At 37.7% G+C, this 20,648-nt stretch overlaps 2 protein-coding genes across 2 annotated transcripts; one reads left to right on the plus strand and one right to left on the minus strand.

Annotated features, from left to right (window-relative positions):
- Positions 1-1,234: 1,234 nt before the first annotated feature.
- Positions 1,235-6,174, plus strand: LOC135609572 (agamous-like MADS-box protein AGL61). The gene is made up of 2 exons (XM_065102961.1): positions 1,235-2,084; positions 6,040-6,174. Exon 1 carries the CDS (start codon positions 1,525-1,527, stop codon positions 2,047-2,049), a length of 525 nt encoding a protein of 174 aa, XP_064959033.1. The 5' UTR covers positions 1,235-1,524; the 3' UTR covers positions 2,050-2,084; positions 6,040-6,174.
- A 431-nt stretch (positions 6,175-6,605) lies between these two features.
- Positions 6,606-19,215, minus strand: LOC103980679 (uncharacterized). The gene is made up of 14 exons (XM_009397138.3): positions 18,806-19,215; positions 18,647-18,685; positions 18,452-18,556; positions 17,718-17,801; positions 17,489-17,607; positions 16,981-17,082; positions 15,274-15,393; positions 15,129-15,194; positions 13,887-13,953; positions 10,679-10,732; positions 8,657-8,746; positions 7,345-7,380; positions 7,052-7,262; positions 6,606-6,972 (listed from the first exon to the last, which is right to left on the minus strand). The coding sequence occupies exons 1-13, from the start codon at positions 18,893-18,895 to the stop codon at positions 7,146-7,148; spliced, it is 1,089 nt and encodes a 362-aa protein (XP_009395413.1). The 5' UTR covers positions 18,896-19,215; the 3' UTR covers positions 6,606-6,972; positions 7,052-7,145.
- Positions 19,216-20,648: the final 1,433 nt, after the last annotated feature.

Consider the following 20,648-nt stretch of genomic DNA (forward strand, 5'->3'; position numbering starts at 1 on the left):
GGAGCTCGCCTGGTAGCGGGAAACGGGAAACGCGGAGTGGAATCCGACACTCTCCATCGTCCATCACCTTCGGCGCGGCCTTCAAAGCGATCTAACGGCTCACGAGGAATCCGGGACGCCACGCACGTTAGCCGCGGGTTATTTTCGTCGTCGTTCCTGGGAGGTGAAAAACCAGCGGCGGCTTTGGTTGGGGGATCCGATTTCGCGTTAGGTTGTTCCGGCGGCACATCTTATCGAAACGGGAGGAGATGGAGTTGGATTTGAAATTTTCCTCCGAGGCATATTAAAAGAATGAATTTGCGGAAAAAACTCTTAAATTTGAGATTTTATCATACGGTCTCAAGTTTGAAAAAAATTTATAAAATATATATTTTTAATGATTATTCTGTTTTCATCGACCATCACATTTTACCCGACCCTCGCATTTTCATTCTATCGATCACTCTTGACTTGCCTAGTGATGGAGGCACAACCTCCATGGCCCTTTCGTGACCAATGATACAGATATCGAGCGAGGATAAATTGTCTTCTCTCCTTTCTCACGTCGAGAAGATGACACAAGAACATCTTATTAGCGAGGAAAGGGCGCAAGAAGGTCGCGATCCCTCTAATGAATGTGCATCAATGGGCCCGTATGTCAAGATTATGGATGGAGCGGGTGGATAAGGTTGCGAGTAGCGATAGTGAGCCCTCATGCGAGGGTTTCGAGTAACGTGATGAGGGTTGCATGCGACGGTGTAAGGTGGAGGGGAGTCTAAAAAAATATTTTTTAAAAATTTTACTAAGTGTAAAATAATCTTTTCATGCAAAAATATTTTTTATTCTTTTTAATTAAGAATCACTCATTTATTCCTAACCGACAATCTTGATCCACATATCATCAAAATTTTTATAGTACATTGTAAAAATATTGTTAGACTATTACCATAATTATTCCTAACGTATGATTATTATAGTATGCATTAATAAAATTATCTCATACACATATATATACACATACATACGTACATAATGAGTTTTTAAAAAAGAAGTTTTCAGAATACTCATTAAAATGATAAAAATATTTTCACGAGAAAATTTTCTTTAAAAAACTTGAAGTTTCTATATTTTTAGTAAAGCACTCATTTTTAGTTTATTCTTACATAGTTTTTTTAAGAGTACATAATACCTCTTATTTTTCTAAAAGATCAAATTACCTTTGAGCTTAACCTTGACGATTGCCACCAATGCCCTGCTATGGTCGCCTCAACCCTTTATTGCAGCTTAATGTCCTAATAATCCTTGTAGTTGGGCCTACTCTGTAGTTCCATCTGGACCGTTTGATTCTCAACATCAGCGTGATTGCGTTAAGATATCGTGAGCCAAACAACTACCCATATTAATCCGTCCACGATATTCTTCGTGATGGTGATCGATCGGAAGCCATTTCCCATTCCAACCTCCTCTCCTTCTCTGTGTCCACAAGAACCGTAACAACTAACAAGAACCCTTTCTATCCTTTCCTTCGCTCTCTCGTTCGTAACCATGGCGATGGAGAGTTCTCTGGTAGCGGCGGCGAAGAAGAAGGCGAAGAAGAAGGGCACCAGCCAAGGGAAACAAAAGATCCCCATCAAGAAGATCGAGGACCGTGCGCTTCGCCGCGTGGTCTTCAACAAGCTTCGCAGGGACCTCTTTGGCATGGCCGCAAGGCTCTGCGCCACCACTGGTGCCCGCATCGCCATCATCGTCTTCTCCCCCAGCGGCCGCCTCTTCACCTTCGGCCGCCCTTCTGTCGCCGCCGTCCTTCGCGCTTTCCTCCTCGGTCGCCTGCGACGGCCGGCGGAGCCGGAGGAGGTGCTGCGCGGGCCCGCGTTCGCCGAGGCCGAGGAGCGCGCGTCGACCCTGGAGGCGCCGCAGCGCCGCCTTGAGAGGCTGGAGAAGTTGCGGAGACTGGCGCTCGCAAGAGCCCACGAGTTGGCGAGTGCGAGGGAAGAAGCGGAAGCGGCCTCCAAGACGACGGACGTCGACCCCGTCACTGCTACTCCGGACGACATCCCTGCCAGAGATTGAACGCAGGGCGACGTACTTGCGCTGCTGGGAGCGAGGTTAGTCGGTGGTGTTCCTCCTCCTCCTACAACTACTACTTAGATTCTTATGTTTTCTTGCTCAAGATACTTCGCTCCATTAACAAGAATATTAAGATTTGTACATAAAGGGTACCTTTTAGTAAACAGAGTTTGATACCAGAGGGTTTCTAAAATCTTGATTCTTGATCAAGATTTTCCAGAGGGTAAGTAGCAATTAGGCATGGATGTCAGAATCAGTGCAAAAGAACGACTGACATAGGTGATCATGTGTTTTACATACTGGTTGTGGAAAGAATAGTAGAAAGCAAGGCAAATGGTTAAGATGAGACAACAGTGACGTTTTGTCGTCTTGTTTCTATGGATTACTAATGCATTACAATTGTAAGATGTGGACGCCTATTCTGCATCAGATCTATGCAGTTCTTCTGTTCTTGTGCATTGGCTTCAATTTAATCTAGTGCTTGTTAAGGAACAAATAGTTCTAGGTTTAGTTCAACCATAACATAATGAACAAGTATGTTATATGCAAACCAACTAGAGATAAAACTAAATAAGAAACCACATCAAAATTAGTGATTCAAATTTGGATTTCTCTTTAGCATGTGTCTTACTTGTATGATAGATAAAGCCATGCCGACAACTACTGATGACTAGCAACTTTGATGCACTTCATCTGCCTGATTAGTGTTTTACTTTAATCTAGAAAGAAATAGATGAGTGTGCAACTCAGTTGGCAATAAGTGCACAGCCAACGTTTTTAGGAAGGATAAACAAGTTGCAGAATATAAACAAAGAATATAAGCATGCACGAGAGAATTATAGCACTCTGTAAAATTTTCTAGATTGAAGACAAAATATAGATTTATGCCTTGATTAGGAATTTTCTTAAAACATGTCACATTGAAATTCAACGGATGAATATAGCCATTTTAGGATGTATGATCGACAAAAGGACCATGAGAACATGAAACAACAAGGATCACTTGCAACAAATAACTACGGATAAAAAATAAAAAAGTGAATTAGAGTAACATATGCAGTCATCAGTCTTAACCACCACAAAAGAAATGCATATGAGATTTTCTTCAAAAAATTCAGAACTTACCCTTCCCCTTCCCACATGCCTCTACGCCTCGGCGTCATACCAACCATAGAGCCATGAGCCGATGTCTCTATGGTAACTGGGCTTGAAAAAAATTAGCAGCAGCAAAAAGCTAACTGGTAACTGGGCATCAAAGTCATTAATAGTGTAAGAACTAAAATACTGATGTGACAAAATTATATATTATATTTTATCGATGTCAGAAGCCCAATCTTTGATAATCACCACATCGATATGGGATGGGGTTAAAAGAAAAAAACCAATTAAGATCTTTGGTACATAGGGAGGGAGAATGTTCACAATATAATCAACCTTCCAAATATGAACCTCCAAATATGTCAGGTAAAAGAAAACTTGGACAAAAAATATCTATACAATCAAATGTTCCATCATGGCATCTTAAATAAACAACTTGGCCCTGACTAAAAATTGACAAAATTCAGGCATTATGTAGCTGATTCAAGACTACTTCTAGAAACCAACATAAAGCTTGCAAAGTTCATCAAAGTTACAAAAAAAAAGTGAATAGACCCTTACCTGAACAAAGTTGATAAAATGATTTAGCAAATTATCACTTATATCAATATTTCACCCTCTCAAGGTGAATTCACAAATGATGAAAGAGAAATTTAAATCTCCATCACAAAACAGCACTGGAAGATCCTTCTTTCCTCCTCCAAGTGCAACTTTTTTGAACAATAGTCTCATTTAGATATTGGAAGAGGGAGGAGTGGTGGGGGCAAGTGGGGTATGTGGGGGCTGCGATGACCGAGAAAGAAGGAAGTGCACAATGATAAAGGAGGAAGAAAGAGAGAGAAAGAGAGACATCATAAGGGGAAGAAGCCTGACAAGAGATATCATTGTCGTTGTTCATCGAGAAAAACCCCGCACCGACAAGAGCTTGACAGGGCACTTGTTCCTCCTGGCGCTTGGGCCTGAGCGAGAGCCTGAGCCGTGTCTGGTTCAACTTGCCCACCCAGACAACTAATTGAGCATCTGGCTAGGTTGACTATTAGATTTAATGGACTTAAAATTTTATCCTGTTGCTTGTTCTACTTTGAAAATGATCTGAAATTTAGTATTGGCTAATCCTATACTTCCAAATTTTCCTTTTATTCCGACATCATATCATCTATTATTTTCTTCTTTCCCTCTATTTCTTTTTCCAAGAACTAATTCATCTCTTATTATATTAGATTCCATACAAAATGTTTTTATATGGACTTGAATCTGAATTCTATCAAGAACTTCTTTCCCTCTTTCTTTTTTCAAGATCTAATTCATCTCTTATTATATTAGACTCCATACAAAATGTGTTTGTATGGACTTGAATCTGAATTCTATCAAGAACTTCTTTCCCTCTATTTTTTTTTACAAGAACTAATTCATCTCTTATTATATTAGACTCCATACAAAATGTTTTTATATGGACTGGAATCGGAATTCTATCAACTGCATAATATTATGTTAACCACTACGACGTCATACTATAGACGTTTCTTTCACTCCTCTTATGGTTCTATTTAATCTTCCTAAAGAGTGGATATCTCCACTGATTTAACCAGTAGCAAAATAATAAATAAAATGAAACATGAGCAAGTTACATGCATGTCTTCGAAATTGACTTGATCTTTTAATGGTCTTGTGGTGTACCCAAGATTTTATTCACCAATGACTTGTTTGTAGGTGTTGAACATAAACAAGAGGTTGAGCTAAATTTTATGGGAAAAAAGATGTTCCTCGTATAAAGCTACACAGGTTACTCATACATGTGATGCTCTTCGTACCAAGCAAATAAGCTTCAATTTTTGCCTTGAATTCAATGGTTCTTTTATGATAGCTGATCTCCCTATAGGTATAAGATTTCTCATCAAATCCCAAACTGGTGAACCAATCAATATGGATGGGAAGCAGACGCTACACTACATGATAAGTCAACATTTGGTCGTCATTGGTGTGACCCCACTACCTGACAAGTTAACATTTGGTCGTCATTAGTGTGATCCCATAGACTCACGAGGAATTGTCCACTTTGAGCGTGCCCCCACGATTTTGCCCTTTCGGGACTTGTGAGTCCCAAAACGTGTCTCTGAGAGTAAGGATGACACGACGAACTTATACGCCCTTGGTTTCCCTACTCCTCAACCAATATGAGACTGAATGTCCTTATCAATGCTCCCTCCACTGGAGAGCCAAGGGCTCATGACCCTCTTTCTAGTGTCAATATGATAAGTCAACATATGATCATTATTGGTACGACCACATAAGCTCACGAGGAATTATCCGCTTTGGGCGTGCCCGCACGGTTTTGCCATAGACTCGTGAGCCCCAAAAGACACCTCTGAGGATAAGAATAACCCGACAGGCTTATAAGCACTTGGTTCTCCTACTCAACCAATGTGAGACTAAATGTTCTTATCACTACGCCTCTAACCCGTTGATGGTGGTAACACTCCCCCTTCTCCATGACCTTAAAGCGGCTATCTCACTATTTCCTCTCCATCTGGATTGAATCCAATTCAATGGAAATTGTTAATTTTGTAAAGGAAATTTCTCCAAATCCTTGGTTTTTGAGGAGTTTATTCTGAGATATTTTTCCTATAACTCACCAATTCAAGGTAGTCAAGTTTTCTTACCTCCCAAGATCTGTAAGCCACTTGCTGTTAGGCCCTTTTTGATATTCTTTTGTTTGAAATAAATGCTTACCAATTATTAGAAACAGTCAGTCAATATTGCATCACAATATGTAGATTTGCCAACAATATGTGACTCAAAATCGAAGCTAAGTTGCACAATGATTGATTCTTTAGATTCAGAATGCAAAAGATCATGCAGTTCAGAGAACTGACTGAAATTAATGTCAACCACTAGGATTTCGGAGCAACACCAGTATCAAACACTACTCTGGATAGCAATAGAAATAGCAAGAGGAGAAAAGTATAGCAAGAATAAGAGGAGTGGCTTCTCCACTCTTGGTTGTACATTAGAAGAGAATAAGGCAGGCATCATACCAAGTGTTCCCTTGTTTGCGTCTCCACTCAGGAAACAAAGATTTTGAAGAAAAAAGTTGTAAATGTCCATTCCTGCTCCAAAAGAGAAAAAAACATCATGCATCTGTCAACTTCTATTCCATATTCTGTAAACAGGAAACTTTTACCTTTGCATTTCACTTCTGTTGGCTCGACTTCTCTTGATCCAGCCACAGAGCAAGCCATGGTGTTTGAGCCGTGATGTCTTTATCATGAAGAATCTCTTTATTAAGTTCTTAGTAAAAGATTCTTCAATTAATAAAGAGATTCTTAAATATTTGGTTGGAATCTCCAATACTTTGGAGAGAAATTAATACAAAAATAAAAGCCTGGTGTTTGCAGTGTCAGTCGCAGGTTGGAACCACAATACGCCCAAATGTAAAGTCTTAAAGTACTTTGTCAACTAAAACTGCAATACAGAGACTCGACAGTTTGAACAGCAAGGAATTACATGTATATGAAAAATAATAACTTGAACAGGAAAGATTAAGATTTACTAATTGCACAGCAGCAGTGGCATCTCATTTGTTTTTTTTCAACCTTCCAACGTTTGCTAAAACTTTGGCCATAGCATTAGCAGCAATGATATACAACCAGAAAAATCATTGCACTAAAAAGCAAAAACAATTAATGAAGAATTGTGGTGTGTGTGTCTGTGTGTGTGTGTGTGTAATTTTTTTGCTTTGCTAGGCATCAATGCCTCATGTTGCAACTTAACAGTGTTGGTCATGCAACCTCTGATGTGTTGTCAAGCTCAGGAGAACATCTGGAAAATCTGCATGGTAGTATATCAGACTTACACATGATAACTACAGTAGTGCAATAACACATATAATAAGTGTCAACGTACTCACCTAAAGCAACCACCAGTCATGCCACTGCAGGCACAAAATGTGATGCCTTCCCAAGCTAATTTTGAACTGGTGTCATAATTTTTTTTTTCTTATGTCATCCTTTTCTTTTCGTGAACACTTCAGAAGCAACTAAAAGTTTTCTGTCCTCAGTCACAGCCTTATTCCAGCGTGCCTTGAAGATTTTAAGCTCGGCCGTTGACTGCCTTCTGATCTGTTGAATGATAGAATAAGGAAACGATCATTAGATCTATCAAAATTGAGCCTGTACCAATTATCATAAAGAAATTTCTTACATGGGTTCGTGAATCCAAGGATCTTCGGTTTCGTGCCTGCAGTAAGAGGGGGAATAAATCAATAGTTACAATGTAGTTATACCTCTCCATTAAAACCAGAACTTTAACGCTGTGAATCTGAGATACGTTTATTATTAAACAACTTCATCCTCATCAGATATGGAAGAAATATCTCAGGCAATATTACCAAAATAAATCATCTAATTGTGTTTCCACCGCCAGTCATGTTGCTAATTGACATTGGGCAGTTATATGTTTGCAATTTCTTCCCTAATATTGGCATCATCTGATCAATATTTGACTTAGCAGTTCCTCACAATTAAACATCCAACATTTATTTACAGAAAACAGAAAACAGAATGTGATGTTGCTTGTTATTTTATAATTTCTTTATTTGATCATATACATCCATGAAATACAAAAGAAATGTCTAAGTAACTTGATTCCTCTTCCACCAGTTAACTCACTCCAGGATTTCATTTCCCCTTTGTCTTTGAGCCAATGTTCTCCTTAGTCATTGCTTACATCCAAAATTTACTCTACCTTTTACCCTTATGGGACCACAAATTATATTGAATGAATCTTCATGATTGGTCCACTGCAAACATGTTCATTAGAAATATCCAAACTGCCTAAAAAGGTTTAACCTAAACTTCAATTAGTTTTGCATTTATCTGCCCTTTGATGAGAAAATTAATTATTTTATTATTCTATATTTTCTGTTTTATCATTCATGTTCAGAAAAAATATCTAAGCTCAGCTGGACTTGAGTATGTATTCTCTTTCTTGCCTTTCCTACATTTGTACCCACAAAGCACAACTGGTCTTACCAGCAGATGTTAGGCTATTTCATAAACCTAAAAATATGGCAGGCAATAATCTATTACATGTTTTTTAATGCCAACAAATATCTGGAAGCAAGAAACTTATTTGCATAATATGAACACAGTTTAGTCAATGCTACAGAACAACATAGCCTGTTAACCATAATCCAGTAACTATATGTCACATTTTGGATGATCAGAAAACTTGAAGACAGTGGAAAGAATTTAACCATTATAACAGATAGCATAATTACATTAGAACAATATTTTCTAAAGAAAGCATCAGAACAACAATTACATGCATATAGGTTCTGAACTACCGATTATAAAAAACTTCAGCAAAGCAGAATCTGATTGAGCACATAATACCTTGAGTGGCTAAATACTTATTCAAAGCATAAAAACATCATAAATGATCAGCACATTCAAGTTTCAACCATATATGGCAAGTAACTGAAAAAGACAGCGTCCTGAAGAGGGTTAAGAACCTTGTTAGCAGAGGGCCCTCCTAAAGACGGTATTCCCTTGTGAACAATAAATTCACTATCAATCACCCCGACCTTCTTTGTTCGGTCACCCTGAAGTTCCATAAAATAGGTTAATATAATTACCATGAAATTTGGCTTGTGTATCAGAACCCATGAAAAATTATTGATGATAAATATTTTAAACAATCTTGGAGGACATATTCTGCTTACCATGCTGAGCATAAAGCTAAAAACTAAACTAGCAGTTTGACTCTTTCAATGACATGAAAGCAACAAAAAATGTCAGCAAAAAAAGTTGGACTGTCATAGACTCCACTAAACTGGCATAAGCAAGAAACAAGTTCTGGGACCCAATAATCACTATAGCAAGTGCAACTATATAGACAAATTTGAAGTATGGCCGTAACTTGGACATCGATTGTTTTCTAAAAACGAAAGTAGAGTATTATGTCAAGCTCCCAAAAAATTCTCTATAAATTGGACATTGACACCTCTAAGTTAGAAAATTTAAGCCATGGGCTTATCATAGGACCATAAATTTTGACAATTGCCCCCCTTTTCTCCTGGTACAAGAATCACCTAATGTTGGATAATGCATGAATTTCCAATGTTGAATGTACAGTGAACACCATGCTACTTTTAAACATTGAAGCTCCTTTGGATAGAAATAGATTTTCAACAACTGGAATGCAATCTATTCAAATTTACTATGATCATGCAGATCATTACTCAAAAATCAAGAGCAAAATCTTGCAGATGACTTCCACATCTTAGTTTAAGGAGAAAGAGGTTTAAACAAGTGGTTCTTCATTTAAACACTAGAATTAAATGTAAAAGTAATCCAGTTTAAGGGTTTAAACTGGATAACCTGGGATAACAAAACCCATCTAAATGGTTGGTTAAAATCAAGAATTGCGATGCCTATTTAGTCATGTCAACGCAGGTCAAAATTTCCTGTGCCAAAAACATATTAGCACCATACTGTCTCATGCAGAAGGTGCAAACATGGATATACAAATTCTCAGACTTCATCAGCCAGTATAAGACGGCATAGAATATTATTGTGCCAAAAAAGTCATCGGCGCATTCCCATGCCACAGTATGTCAATCCTTAATAAATTAACCTTCACACTTTTTTTTTTGCTAACCCAGATTACATATCTTTTACCAACCAAAAAAAAATGTTAAATAATTTAACCCAACTGTTTGAATTCTGAATAAAACACAAGCGGAGTCCATTGTAAGATACTTATTCTCTTCCAAGATGCATCAAAGTCATTAAGTGAATAAAAGAAATCTGACAAAGAAAGTTGACAATACTAACACAAGTATCACAATTATTTGCAAACAGTTGCATTGAAAAGCAGAATTGAAAGTCGTTACCCCATATGTATCTCACTATAAAAGCTTTAAAAATGCAAAAAAGAAGATATAGTGTAAGCAACAGGAACTGGAAGGCTTCAAATATTCATGACTGGAAAACAGCAAATCTTAAATGTCTCTTAAAACAAGGTCATAAGCATGGTTCTAAATCTCAGATACCAAATTTGTACTAGCCCCTAGCGGACCATTACAGGTCTGGTACGCATTAGCAGACAGAGATGGGGTAGAGGAAAGGCAGAAAGAGAAGAAGAAAAGGAGGCTGAGGACAAGGAGAAAAAGAAGAGGGAAGGAAGAGTAATGGGGCTGGCAACGGAATTACAAGTAGAATATCTAGTAATTGAAAAGGCGCAAGTGGCTCTTAGTGCAGTTTATTATAGAAATAGTAATCCACATTCAGACTAAAGAATTATTGACTTTGTAGCTAACTTACATCAGAAGAAACATCCAAAAAGCAAACTCAAGAGTACATCAGGAAGTGTCAAATTAAAAATCTTGATCAGGATTATGAGAGGCTTTTATTCTTGATAATTAATATATTCAAACAAATAAATTAATGTACAAAATAGAAAGTAACTTATTCACAAAGGGAAAAGCACCCTCATAATAAAGAAAAATTTTTAGCAGTCCTTATACATTCACCTGAGCACAATATCCAAGCTTCATGTCCAAACCCCATCCATGAACCAAATCATTCTGCAAAAGTAATAGCTGATAAAATGGTACTGCAATTTACCAAGATTGATTGCCAACCATAATGTTGAAAGATTAAAAAAAAGAGAAATAATTTGGACCATATCTAAGCAAAAAAATTAAAGTTTCGATTAGCCCTCCCAATTACCTTTCACTCATCTAACTTAAGAATATGCATCCTTTTTCTAATAATAGAATCAGTATTTTCATGCCAAAGAAAAAAACTCTACATTGATTTTTCAAGAAAGAATCCAATGATCTCAATGGTTTTAGGGAGACAGGCTTCTGATGTCACCAACATAATGTAAATTGACCAGTAACACTCCTAATTCAAGTGAAAAGTGCAGCTGGACAAGCCAATAAAAGTGAATATGAGAAGGGTTCTGAAAATTTGGCATGCCTAGACAAAACAAAGGGAAATTACCATGCTATTTTTTCCAGGCAGCACAATTGAAAGATAAACCTAAATTCTGAGCATGATAAGCAATAAACTTCTGAAGGGAATCTGAAGCTCCAACACAATGAAGCAATGTCCAACTGTGGTCATAAGTTAGACAAGACTAATACCGGGTGCTGGTGACATTAGTTTAGGATGTTAAAAGAAGGGGAAAAAAACAACAGTTTAACAATAAAAACAGAAGATGTAAGCAAAGATTGATAACTTCAAGCATCTCAATTTGAAAATTCATGATAGATGAAATAAAAGGATAGCTGTGAAAGTGAGGCATGAGAAATAAACAAAAACTTTTCAAGGGAAACTGAAGCTACTGCAAGTCCAACTGTGTTCACAAGCTAGCTAGGATTCATACTGAGTTTTATTAAAAAATAGTTTCATATATGATATATAAAGCTAAGAATAATAATGAAAGATTGAAATGACAATTGAAAGCTTCAAAAATATAAAAGTGAAAATTCGAAATATTACAGAAAATAAACCGGCAGTTGAAACTTGAAACCATATATGAAAATGGGGAAGGATAATGATTAAGCTGAAGGAAGCAAAAAAAAAAAAAAAACAGAGGATGAGGAGGCTGAGGAACAATGTTCAGCATCACTTTGACAACATCCATCCCAATGCACTAGGGGTTACAGAGCAGATCTTATCAAGAGGGGTTTGCGAACAAACCTTACAACCTTTTGGTAATGAAATCTAATGTTTAGGATATGTTAATTAACATTGGTTTTTGCCTGCTTAATAGGTAATCCTGATCATATCTTGTAAACAGAAATCCAAATTCTCTACAAATAGATCGAAACCAGAAAACTTTACTGGACGAGTTGTCCAATATAATAAAAATAGGGTTAAGCAACTGTTTATATACTAGGATTGACGACATTTGAATAAAACATAGTATTATAGAATTTTACCTTGGCCCAGAGTTTTAAATACTGGTCGGGCTGGTTCACACCAACTCATGTTTACCATTCTGACCAAGTACCGGTATTGAAACCTATAGCTCAATACAGATATATCAGTTCATTTTTTATTTTTTAACTATTAAATTCAATAACATTAGACAATACAAATTGGAGCACCATACCCGTTAAAACGTTAATGAAACAAAGGATTTAACCAAGGAATGACATAATGCTTGATAAGGTATGATATGGGCGGTACATAGCGGTCCGCCCGAATATCGAACCGCCACGTACATACCAGGTGGTATATGTATCGGGCCGTCGCGTATAGAGCAGCACTTAACATGCCGGAGTGTCCCAGGCGGTACACCCCATATCTCGATGAAACGATCAAAATTTGACCAACATGTTTTGGTCAGTAACAATCGGGTCTCACTCGTACTGGACATATGGGTGAAATTGGGTCTGGTCCTATGGTCAATTTGACTGTTGGACCCCATTTTCGGGCTCATTCCACCCTTTAAAACACTCCTCACTCCCCTCTTTCACTTCCTCTCACTTATTTGATTTCCCTCCCTTTCTCACTCACTCTCTTTCTCAATTAAGCATCCTAATCGACGATCAGAACATTAATTTGAGGGATTCAATCAATCAAACGTGTCATTTGGTAGAAGATCTCTTCAATTAAAGGTTTTTACGCTCGTTCTATGTTTTAGTTAGATTTTGACATGATTATATCTTTATTAGTGTCTTATTATGAGTAATTACGGTTGATTAGTGTATTTCTCTTGATATTAGAGATAATTTTTCCTTAGGAGGCTCCTCGGGTTCATGACAATCCGTTACCATGCTAATGCACCAATGATATACAATTTACTAGTACATTATATCATGAGAGCAGTTTCAAGATTGGGTATGCTTGGTTCGAAATAGTTTACTTGTACACTATATACCAGATTGATATACAAATTTATAATATCAAGGATCTCGATTCATCCAATGTGGAGTCCTATTATTCATTTTGATAGTAGAAACAAGTATATACAATTTGCTTCTATTTATTACTTAATTTTCTGAAATCTTTAAGTTTCAACACGTAATCTAACGTTACTTGTATCTTTGTAAATGATTCAATATCAATAGAAGAAATAGAGAAACATACAACAAAGTGTTAAAAAAAGATAAATTTGCTATCAAATCCTTAGTTTGCCTCTATTCTTATTGAAATTATATTGATTTATAATTAAAGAGTTTTTTCGATTTTTCAGATATTTTTTGGGTCTTTTATGGTGCATTTTCAGTTTGTCGATATATACTCGTGTACTGACATATGGTAGGTATACTAGTATCGACTGCTACATACCACTCTGAGACAGGACCGGTGCCGCTGGTCAGCACGAGACGACAAACCTTGGATTTAACTATCAGTTGAACTTGAACCAATATATACTAACCAGTTATCAGTCCAAATAGCTCAAACCTTATACAAACCCAATCATTTTATTTTTGTTAACTATAGATCATTATACTGCTAAATATATCAGTACCACACTGGCCCAGTAGGTTACATAAATCAGTATGGGATCAGTATTTAAATCCTTAACCAAAACTGATATCAAACAATATTTAAATCCTTCCCTTAGACAGCTAAATTAAGACTACTGTATCCTAGGTCTCAAAGGTGCATCGCTGTATAAATTCAAAGACAATTTCAAAAGCTTAAGTTATATGATTATACTATTTTTGGTTACAGATCACAGAAAAAAAGAATAGATAAAAATTTAGTTTATAATTGGACCTGGATGAGATGCCACACACATTGCCAAGCAGCACGAGAAAATACAGGAGCCATCCCTTCAACCCATCTGATATGAATAGAATAAATAAATAATAGTAGACTATCAACCTTAAGAAGCAACATAGGATTCTTTACGCAGAAGCCACATACTAATTTAACAAAAACTAATGTCCAAAACTAACATCAATCAGAAACCAAGGTGCTAATTTCCACATGTATAAACCAAAGGGATTGAAAAAAAAACAACTATAGAAAACCAAATAAAACATAAGAAATTCAGCAGCACAAAAATACCTGACCAAGGATGTTTTATAGTTGCAAGTTCCTTATTTTTTATTGCTCCCTCGTGTTGTTTATACTGTGGAATGCTATATGTTAAATAAATCATCATCAATGGATATGAGTATCCATTCATGACAAATCTTCCAGTATGCTAAATTGCCCATTCATTGACACCACTAACGTGATACCACCTGATTATGTTTATGCCTCTTCTATAGCAGTGGGGCAATATGTCAGCAAACTTGATGGCCTAACACAGATTTGTGTCTTCCTTAACCCACTTGTATGGTATTTCAACCATGTGATATCTGATAAGGCTCCTTAAACATACTTTACCAAATTCGACAGATAACTGCAGCCATGCTTGGGGAACCCATTGGAATTAAATTGCTAAGTGCCAAATTAAAACAAAAATACCAGAAATATATATATTAACATTTTTCTCAAAAACAAATTGATATAGAGTCATACTGAAGGTCCAAAACAAGAATTCAAGTAATTATGACCCCAGTGAAGCATTGTTCCCATGAGATTTTATAAGAAATTAATGGCATTATCCTCACTCACTTAGAACTAAGGAGACTATATTTTATCACAATCATCCTCCCTCTTTTAGAACTCAAGAGCTTTGCAACGTATAGCTTCTAGAGTTCCACTTCTCAACTAAAAGATGCCATTAAATAAATAAATGGAAAAGAAAGAAACAGACCATGACTTCAACATGAGTTGAAATGTTAAGATTAAACATGACAAAAGATAGATATTAGGAGGTAAAGAAATTCATCTTTTCAAAATGGGGAATAGAATATCATCACCAGGATGGAATCTACAGAAAATAAAAAAAAGTGCAACCACAAAATTTCTCAATACATGTGCTCAATAACATATTATATTCATGGCAGTGGTGAGTGTCATAGCATGTAGTGAAAATCATTTAGTAAATGATGCAGAAATAATTACCCAGTGCATGGAGGTTCTTTGCTTTCATTAGAGCACCTTAGACTCCCACGACGATTGTAAATTCGTCTATGTAACAAGAAAATTGAATATGAACTGCAGCAAAAACAATGAAAAAAAATTGTGCGATGACTAGCACTAAAATAACCTGTGGACCTTCTTCATTCGATTTCGGACTGTAATTCGGTGATGTATATCGGATGAAAGATCAGGATCCAATGCAGGCTGTGATATTTCTAAGCCTTCAGAAGACATTACCTGTAAGTACCTGAATATGTAATCATCAGAAAAGTTAATAAGTGAACGCATGTTGTCTCTACAGGAAATAAATGTGATTGTCCATATAAGGCAAAAAAAAGGCAACCATGAAGAACAATATACCAGACAAGAAGCATCTATAAGCTGCACCTTAAGTCTGGGAGAAAGAAGGGCAACTTGGAAGAGCAAAATAATCAACACCAAAGGCAACAGACAAATTTCAATGATCCACGGTCGCTCAATTTCTTGTAGTGTCTACTGATAGGAAGTTCTCCAGCAAGGTTAGCCATGTTGTTATTTAGAACTACTTGGATTCAACTTTCCTATCAAGTTTCTCATTAGAGGCTAAGAAGGTACTTACTTCAAATAGAGAGATATACCAACAACCAGGAAATAGAAAAGTTAATAAAAGAAAACATCAAGAGTAACCTAATCCACATTAATATGAACAATTGTCCAGCTCATTGTTCAGTTGTCCACGAAGGTATTATAGGGTTAAGGTACATTAAGGAGACAAGATTGCTTGACACCTTTACATGAGGTGAAAGATGAGGCACATGCATCATTGAAGCAAGAAGGAACACTGACTTAGAATAACAACCATTGATCATATGACGTAAAAATGAATTCACACCATAAGGCAACGGTTATATACTACTCAGTGGAATACAAATAATCAAAATGTTAATTTTGAGTTATTAGTTCAAATGATAGGCCATTGTTATAAAATCTATAGACATGAAGATGGAATTAAAATGTAAAGACATAAAGATGGGACCAATATCTCGGAAAGAATGAAAGAAGGCTACAAAGCAAAGCAATGGAAAAAAAAGAAAAGCAGTAAAACTAATGCAAAAACCGAACGGAAAAATAATAATAATAATAAAAAAGAAGCAGAACTTAGGTTTTATAAACACAACAAGGCAGCAGTAGGAACGAAATGAAGCAAGAGAATAGGTAAAACCAATCAAATAAAATAGTAGGATAATAGAAAATTTTAAAGAATAAGGATGAAAAGATTAGAAAAGAGGCAACAAAGCAACAACAATATAACAAGGCCACATTCTCACATAAGAAGTGCAAGGGGAGTTGTCCATTCATTTACAACTGAAATCCCCAATAGAATAAACAATGAAGTAATCGATGTCATAATCGTGAAGGAAATCCAAGAGTAAGTACATAAGACATACATTTTGAGAGCTTTGCTTTTCCAATGAGGTGAATTAAGGCACACCTTGTTGAAGATGATAGGCCTCAGTTGAATCTAGGTCACAGTTAGGGGTTTGGTGGGCCTCATTCCTTAGTGCACCTTTAGCAAGGTTGTTAGTACAATATGCAGTAGAAATCATGTTAGAATACATAATTCTTGATTCACTTCTTTGTAATTATTTAGTCTTAACTACCAAAAACTGTTTAAAGTGGTATGCTTACTGCCAAGCGGCAACCATGTTAATACAAAGCGGCAGATTAATGGCTACAGAAGAGAAATTAACTTCAATTTCAAAAAATTCAATGGTTTGAAGTAGTCAAGAATGAAATCCTTATTCTGCAAGCATGGTTTCATATAATCAATCCACAGTGGTAGTCACAAATATACCTCCCAGGATGAAAATTCTCCACTCCTAGATCTTCATCCCATAAAAAAAGGTAGTCATAGAAAAAGACTATATCTGGATGTAAAAAGCGTTTGGCAAACCACCTGCAGGAATAAGCCAAAATCATAAATGTGTCGAGACAGCCAGCTTAACTTATGAAGTGTGTGATGAAAAATGATCTTTTCAGCATAAAAATGACTAAACAAAATAAGAAACAAGTCCACATGTTGATGAATCGACATGCCAGGGAAGGCAACAAAGATAAATGGAATGACCACACTGCATTATTAAGAAGCAGCTGTCTACCCATCTCAGGTGCCACAAGAAAAACAAGGATCAGGAGAAGTATAAAAGTACACAGATGAAAAGAGCAAACCCCGTAGTATTCTTCTTAGAAGTTAGAACATCATTTCAAAGAAAAGAATAATCCTTGGTGATCATGAGAGAAGCACCCAAGAGAAATCATGCACAAAGTTAAGATTATTTCTTAATAAAGAAATATAATGTTACCACTTTGTTTGGTTATAAGCAACTATGTGTATTGCCTTGCTGTTCCACTCAAGATCACGCCATCCATCCACATTCCCATCATAATGGAAGAGTATTATGGAGCAATTTTCTTGTAAGAACTGAACCAAAAAAGTGAAGCATTTACCAGCATTGCATGGTTTGAGAAGGAAAGCATGCCATTAACATTCTTTCTTCTAGGTCAAACTAAAATTCTACATCAAGCACACACCTTACGAACCACACTGTCCACATTTTCTTTCTGCGAAATGCCAACAGCCATTGCCAAAAGAGCTGAATAGCTTCCACCAGTTTCCTGCAAAGGCAAATAATCGCTTTCTAATTATATGTGCATTAGTTTATTAAAAAAATTGAATATATGTGAAAAGAGTCGGATCATAACAATGACGACAATAATTCAGTAGTCCCCTTCTCTCATCATTCATGAATCTGATAACAAGAAAGCCACAGATCGAAACAATAGGAGATAATTGATAAAACTAGAAGCCTCTCAAGTTTTTTTCAATTAGAATAATCTAATCCCAGGCTTAGCTGGAAAACAAACAGAAATCTTAACAGAGAAAGAATATCAACAATCTGATAGTAAAACTGGCCATAAGAAGAAAAAGGAGCTCAATGTGGAAAGATATTTTATAGGAAACACGTTTTTAAAATGTGATTAGCATCTCTGAAACAACCAAGCAAACCAATGATAGCTCTAGAACAGTTTTTCCTTGGTAGAAATGAGGCAAATGACATTTATAGGTTAGGTCAATAGCTCAAAGATGAGATACTGTGCAGCAATCATTTTTGAACTATTTCTCGGCGCTACGAAGAGCATGTTCTATGAATTTTCCATTTCAAATCCGCCATCATTGATGTATCACAAACTCAGCGCATCACGGCATGCAAACACAGTATTTCGATGAAATAATATAATAGAAAGACAGAAATTTAGTAAATTACTTTAGATTCAAAGGAGGAGCTCATCCAGAGAGGCTTCAGCTTCAAATCGGACGTCGATTCGACAATGCCGCGGGGCAGCCCCTGGAGTGCGCCCCCCCACGGTCTCTGCAAACCACATCCACATCAAAACATGACGTATTGGTGCCAGTACCCACACAAACACACACAACAAAAGGCACCAATATATGTACCTACCTCCGTCGACACGAAAGGCTCGTGATGCTGCACATCGATCTGAGGAACAATGGGAAATGACCACCACCGACATCAGCATGGGAGGAAGGAGCAAAGCAAAGGAAAGCAATGGGACGGAATGGAGAGGGACGGGGGGGGCGGGGAGCGGCGGGGAGGTACCTTGAGGTGCTCGAATTGGAGATTCATGGTGATGAGGAGGGTGAGAGACGTGAAGAGGGCGACGAGGCCGAGGGAAGTCCTCTTCTTCATGATGAAAGATGATGATGATGATTAAGCTGTTCTTTTATTCTCCGTTTAGGGTTTCTTTTCCTCTCACTTCTCCATCATCATCATCTTCTTCTTCGGCTTCAAACCTTTTTTTGGTTCGGGGAGGGCGATCTCTTCTCCTGACGCAGAGATTAATAAGGTGGGGAAAGAGAGACCTGAAGCAAGAGAGGGAGGGACACGAAAGAACGCTCATTTATTGCAGCGATTGAGGATACGACTCTTCGTACACCATAGCCAGGATGTGCGCCAACGCCGACTGGCAAGCGAAGTCGTAACGTCTGTCGCGTCGTAGAGTAGGAAAAGGAGCGGGGAGAACGAGGAGGGAACTGTGCCCGAAAGAATAAATAAACATAGTGGCAGGACCCGCAGCTTTACCCGTTCTCTAATCACCAGAATGGTTACGTGTCTTATGATAAGTAAGCAATGGGACCCACGGGAAGGTAAGTTCATGAGATACGTAATAATGTACCCGAATTTGAAACGTTCTCGCGAAAAAGATCCGCTGCATTTCACGGTGCAAAAGGGCGGCATGGTATTCCAGTAGCACCGCCGACCTGCACGAAGGTGGAATCAGACACAGGATTCGCTGGCTATAGGTTTCGACTTAAGTTGCGAATAACCGCCCTACGAGCTGACGTGTCGCACACGGTGGGCGTCATCAGAGGCGGTGGCATTCCAGACCTGGGTCCGTAGCGCCTGGCGCGACCAAAGCCGTGTCTCCCGTCGGGCTGATGAAAACACTTCCTGTCGGATACACTTCCACCCCTCGGCGTAATATATATATATATATATATATATATATATATATATATATATATATATATATATATAATATGTATTTTCCAACCAGTAACTCCCATTTCGATTTACCCATCATTATCGTCCCACCCGTCGTCACCCCTTGCCGCCCGCCTTCCACCCGTCGCCATCGCCCGCCGTCCAGGAGGGGAGGGGCCCGCGAGGGTTGCCGTCGTCCCTTTGCTTCGCCATCGCCCTCTGCCCTGCCGGACCTACCGCCCGTAGCCATATTGCGAGGATGGAGGGGGCGTGATGACCGCCGCCGGCCCCGCCCCTCCACTCGGTGGAAGATGTTGCCTCCGCGGAGGGGCGGGGCCGGCGATGGTCCTCACGCCTTCTCCTTCCTCGCACGATGGCTGCAGGCAGCAGGTTCAACAAGGTAGAGGGCAACGTTAAAGCAAAGGGCCGGCGGCGGCTCTCACACCCCGTCCCCTCGTGGACGATGGGCGGTAAGGGGCGACGATGACAGGTGATCGACGGGCGGCAGAGGTGGGCAATAGCGGAGAAGGGTAGTTTTGGTATTTTATAGATTAGTGGGTATGGTTGGGAAAAAATCAAAATGGGATAACTGTTTGGGATATATATATATATATATATATATATATATATATATATATATATATATATTCATGCAAAATTCTAAAAACTCCATTGCTGGTTCACTGTTAAACAAGATAAAGTGGAAACTTTAAATGAAAACAATATATTTCATAAAATATTAACTATATTCCTCTAAATTAATAGTTTTTGTATTTAACATTTTAAGTTTCTAGTAAAAGTAAGAAAAGATATTCAGATGTTTTGTTTTTAATTTGATTAATAATCAATAGTAGTTGACTTGAGTCTATTAGACAGAGTGATTTATACCAACAATCTTCTAGATACAATTAGAATTCATATGTATCAATAAAATTATATATATGTCCCCTTAAAACCT

The sequence above is a fragment of the Musa acuminata genome, chromosome BXJ2-4 (assembly GCF_036884655.1).
Source record: "Musa acuminata AAA Group cultivar baxijiao chromosome BXJ2-4, Cavendish_Baxijiao_AAA, whole genome shotgun sequence".
Taxonomy (NCBI): domain Eukaryota; kingdom Viridiplantae; phylum Streptophyta; class Magnoliopsida; order Zingiberales; family Musaceae; genus Musa; species Musa acuminata.

Bases quoted from the DNA above. Each gene is read 5' to 3' on its own strand.
- LOC135609572 (XM_065102961.1), top strand. From the start codon at position 1,525: ATGGCGATGGAGAGTTCTCTGGTAGCGGCGGCGAAGAAGAAGGCGAAG.
- LOC103980679 (XM_009397138.3), bottom strand. From the start codon at position 18,895: ATGAAGAAGAGGACTTCCCTCGGCCTCGTCGCCCTCTTCACGTCTCTC. The intron at 18,686-18,805 runs GTACCTCCCCGC...ATTGTTCCTCAG, and splicing joins TCCAATTCGAGCACCTCAAG to ATCGATGTGCAGCATCACGA. The intron at 18,557-18,646 runs GTAGGTACATAT...TGTGGTTTGCAG, and splicing joins AGCCTTTCGTGTCGACGGAG to AGACCGTGGGGGGGCGCACT.